A 4,117-nucleotide genomic window follows, 5' to 3' on the forward strand; every position below is an offset into this window, starting at 1 on the left:
TTTTTTTTTTTTTAATTGTTGTTGTTCTCCCAGTGTCCCATAATAGGTACGTACCTCTAGGAAGTAGCATGAGTGGGAAAAAAAAGAAGTGAATAGCTACATAATGATGAGACTTTTTTCAGGGAAATAGTATGTTAAGTGATTCACATCCCACATCCAGTAGTTCAGTTAGGGTAGGTAATTTTAGGTGGCTGAGTCTTCCTTTTCAAATCATGTATGTCAATGGAATTTTGTTAAACAAAACATGAATAAATGATTAGTAGGTTAATTATTTACCAGCTGTACCAACCTGAAGAATTGCAAGGTTTTACATAATGTTTTTTAAAGGCTCTATTGAGATATAATTCATATACTTTATAATTCCTCCATCTAAAGTATATAATTCAGTGGCTTTTAGTGTATTCAGAGTTGTGCATACATTACCACAGTCAATTTTAGAATATTTTTATTATCCCAAAAAGGAATCCAGTATTCCTTAGCCATCATCTCCTAACTTCCCCATCCTCTCCAGTCCTAGGCAATCATGAATTTACTTTCTTTCTCTATAGATTTGCCTATTCTGGACGTTTCATATAAAGGGAATCATGTAGTATATGGGCCTTTGTGACAGGCTTCTTCCATTAAGTATTATATTTTCAAGGTTCTTTTATGTTGTAGCATGTATCAGTACTTTATTTCCAGAGAATACATTTTTGTTTTTGGTGGAACCTTCAAGTGCTGGACGCAATACACATTTGAATGGAAAAAGAACAGGAGAATAAAACAGAAAAATCTGCAGTCTAAAATGGCAGTTGCCAATATGGAAATGATTAACGTGACTTTTATTTTTTAAATTTGAAGTGTTGTAAACAACTCTGTGAAAGAGCTTTTTTTAAAACTGTTATAAAACCAGCTATGATAAATAAATAAGAGCATGCCGTTAGAAAATCTGCAAGAGGGAAAACATTTAGCAAATTCATGGGTTACATTTATTTTTATTTTTGTCACCTCAAAGTAAAGAACCTTAATTATTACTCATAAGAAATGAAAATATTAATTGAACTTAAGTTTACTGATTTGGAATTATGTATATTGAAATACAAACATTTTTTTTTTTTTGAGACAAGAGTCTCACTCTTTTGCCCGGGCTAGAGTGAGTGCCGTGGCGTTAGCCTAGCTCACAGCAACCTCAAACTCCTGGGCTCAAGTGATCCTCCTGCCTCAGCCTCCTGAGTAGCTGGGACTACAGGCATGCGCCACCATGCCCAGCTAATTTTTTCTATATAATTTTAGTTGTCCAATTAATTTCTTTCTATTTCTGGTAGAGACGGAGTCTCGCTCTTGCTCAGGCTGGTCTCGAACTCCTGAGCTCAAACAATCCGCCCACCTCAGCCTCCCAGAGAGCTAGGATTACAGGCTTGAGCCACCACGCCCGGCCAGGGTTTTATTTTTAAACATGTGATTTTTAATAGTGTTGTTTGACTTTTCTTACAGGTGATGGCATGAATGCTTACATGGCATATAGAGTAACAACAAAGGTGAGCCTCTTGCTCCTTTAAAAAAATATTAAGTATTTACTATGTGTGGTATGAGGATATGACGTTCATTAAGGGGGAAGTAATTCTTTTCTTCGTAAAGGTTACCATCTATTAAGGATTGCAAGAGGCGGTTAAAATGAGTTGTGAGTGGTTTGATACTTAAAAGTAGTGTGTTCTCTGAGAGTATTCAGGAAGGGACCTAATCTAAACCTGAGGGGTCAGGAAAGGGTTTTTGGGGAAAGTAGTATCTAAGCCATGACAAAGGAGCGCAAAGGGATCCGGGAAGGATGAGAAGGAAGGCGAAGAATGCTTGTTCTAGGCAAAGGGATTTACTTGTGCAAAAGACAAGAGTCAAGAAAGCATTGGACTTTCTAGGATGTGTAAGAAGTGATGCATGATTGAATTGTTTGGCCTTAAGCTTCTGTGAATTATGAACAGCCACATTAAGGAGTTTGAGCTTTATCCTAAGAATGATGGAGAGCCATTGAAGAGATTGAAACAAGAATGTAGCACAAATAGATTCTTGTTTTAGAAAGATCTCCTTGGCTTCAATATGAATAGGAAGGATAAAAGAGGTCAGAATTTCCAGTTAAGAGGCCACTGTAGGCCGGGCACGGTGGCTCACTCCTGTAATCCCAGCATTTTGGGAGGTGGAGACAGGAGGATCACTTGAGGCCTCAAGTCCAAAACCAGCCGGAGCAACGTAGCAAGACCCTGTCTCTACAAAAAATACAAAAATTAGCCAGGCGTGGTGGCACATGCCTGTAATCTCAGCTACTTGGGAGTTTGAGGTTGCAGTGAACTATGATGACACCACTGTACTCTACTTCAGGCAACAGAGCGAGGAAAAAAAAGAAAAAAAAAGAGGCCACTGCAATTATTAAAGGATTGTAGGGCTTCCAATGTTAAAGGAGAGAGAGAGAGAGTCTGTTGCAGCCATCCTAGCTCTGAGAAGTAATACTTTATACACTAAAGAAGTGGTTCTGGAGATGAGCAAAGTAAATGGCTTCTTGAGTTATGTAGGAGTTAGAATCAGCAGGACTTGGTTGTAAGGGGTGAGGAAGGAGAGGGATGCTTAAGTTATTGACTAAAGGAACTTTGTAGTTGGGAAAGTGATACAATGGAGAAAGGCAACATGGGGAGGAACACAGGATAGGGTGGTATTTGTTAATTCATTGGACAAATATTTATTAAATACCTACTGTGGTGTCAGACTCTGTTGCAAGCACTGAGGTATAGTAGTAAACAATACAGATAACTTATTTTCCAGCAGGGGAAAATACGGTGAATTTGAAGAGCCCAGGAGATTAAGTGGGGGTATCCCTTGGACGTTTGGATATATTGGACTGAACTTCAGAAGGAGATCTAGGCCAGAAGTAAAGATTTAAAAATTATTAGCATAGAGTGGATGAGATGAGTCAAGGATAGAATAAAGCAATTATTTTCTGTCCTCTTAGGTTCTATAAAAAACGTCTATGATTTAGGTTTTTCTTAGAAATCTACGTACCATGTTAGTTAGATACTTGGCATTCTTTTGCAAAGTAGATAACATCTATGTGTTCACAATTATGTATAACATTAACTTCTAATGTTCAAAATTTCAAGTACGTCTTCTTCACTTGTAGACTTCTCTTTCCATGTTCAGTAAGAGTGAATTTTCAGTGAAAAGAAGATTCAGTGACTTTCTTGGTTTGCACAGCAAATTAGCAAGCAAGTATTTACATGTCGGTTATATTGTGCCACCAGCTCCAGAAAAGAGTATAGTAGGTAAGCACAAGTTTTTAAAAAATTAACATTTATTACTGTTACTAGTTCAATTTTAACTGTATGGACTTGTGGATTCCATAATCATTCACTGTCACCATTTCACAATGTCTAGAGATACTGAGTTTAAGTATCCCATTTATGTTAATTATGCATTGCTTGAAGAACATATAGCTAACAGTTTTATTTTCTAACATCGAAGGATTTTGATTTATGTAATATTGTGATGTTAAATATTGGGTTGAAATTTACCAAGTTCAAAGCAATTGGAAACCCTAACCTTTTAGGGTCATTAGAATACCGTTTTACTGAGTCACATTCAGCGAATACTTCATATTATTAATATAGTAACATTTTTCTAAGGGATGGAGGTGTTTGACCCTCAGCTGTACATTGTCTGAAAGGAAAATTGGATCTAGCCTCATCTCACATAAAACCTATTTAAATTCATCTTAGTTTATTTCATACCTCAGTTTAATGTTTAAACACATTTCTACTTGTACAAGCAATAAAGGCTGAGTTAAAAGAAAATGCAGAAAATTACAATAGAGTAAGAAAACTTTCATTGTCTCACCATTAAAAGACATCTCTCATCTCTTAAAATTTTGTAGTATTTTTTTCAATCTTTTTTAGTCATTGGTTTTTATTTACCTTACTTTACTTTTCTTAATACTTAGATTATTATTCTGAGAGATATTTAAGATAAATTTTGCTAATTTTTAAATTGTTTTTACTTTTTTAAACATTTGGTTTGAGAAGCAATTTTGTTGGTACGTGTTATGCTTTTGAAACCTAATGTATTTAGATCAGTTTATTCTTTTTTTAAATTCAAAAAT

At 35.7% G+C, this 4,117-nt stretch overlaps 1 protein-coding gene across 1 annotated transcript in view; it reads left to right on the top strand.

Moving 5' to 3' along the window:
• The window catches only part of SNX2 (sorting nexin 2), a 69,713-nt gene that overhangs the window by 29,628 nt on the left and 35,968 nt on the right, over nucleotides 1-4,117 (top strand). The window contains exons 5-6 of the mRNA XM_012664259.1: nucleotides 1,474-1,517; nucleotides 3,143-3,294. Coding sequence (XP_012519713.1) covers nucleotides 1,474-1,517; nucleotides 3,143-3,294 — 196 coding nt within the window. The remainder of the gene's footprint in view (nucleotides 1-1,473; nucleotides 1,518-3,142; nucleotides 3,295-4,117) is intronic.

This window comes from Propithecus coquereli, unplaced genomic scaffold (assembly GCF_000956105.1).
Source record: "Propithecus coquereli isolate 6110/MARCELLA unplaced genomic scaffold, Pcoq_1.0 Scaffold88, whole genome shotgun sequence".
Taxonomy (NCBI): Eukaryota; Metazoa; Chordata; class Mammalia; order Primates; family Indriidae; genus Propithecus; species Propithecus coquereli.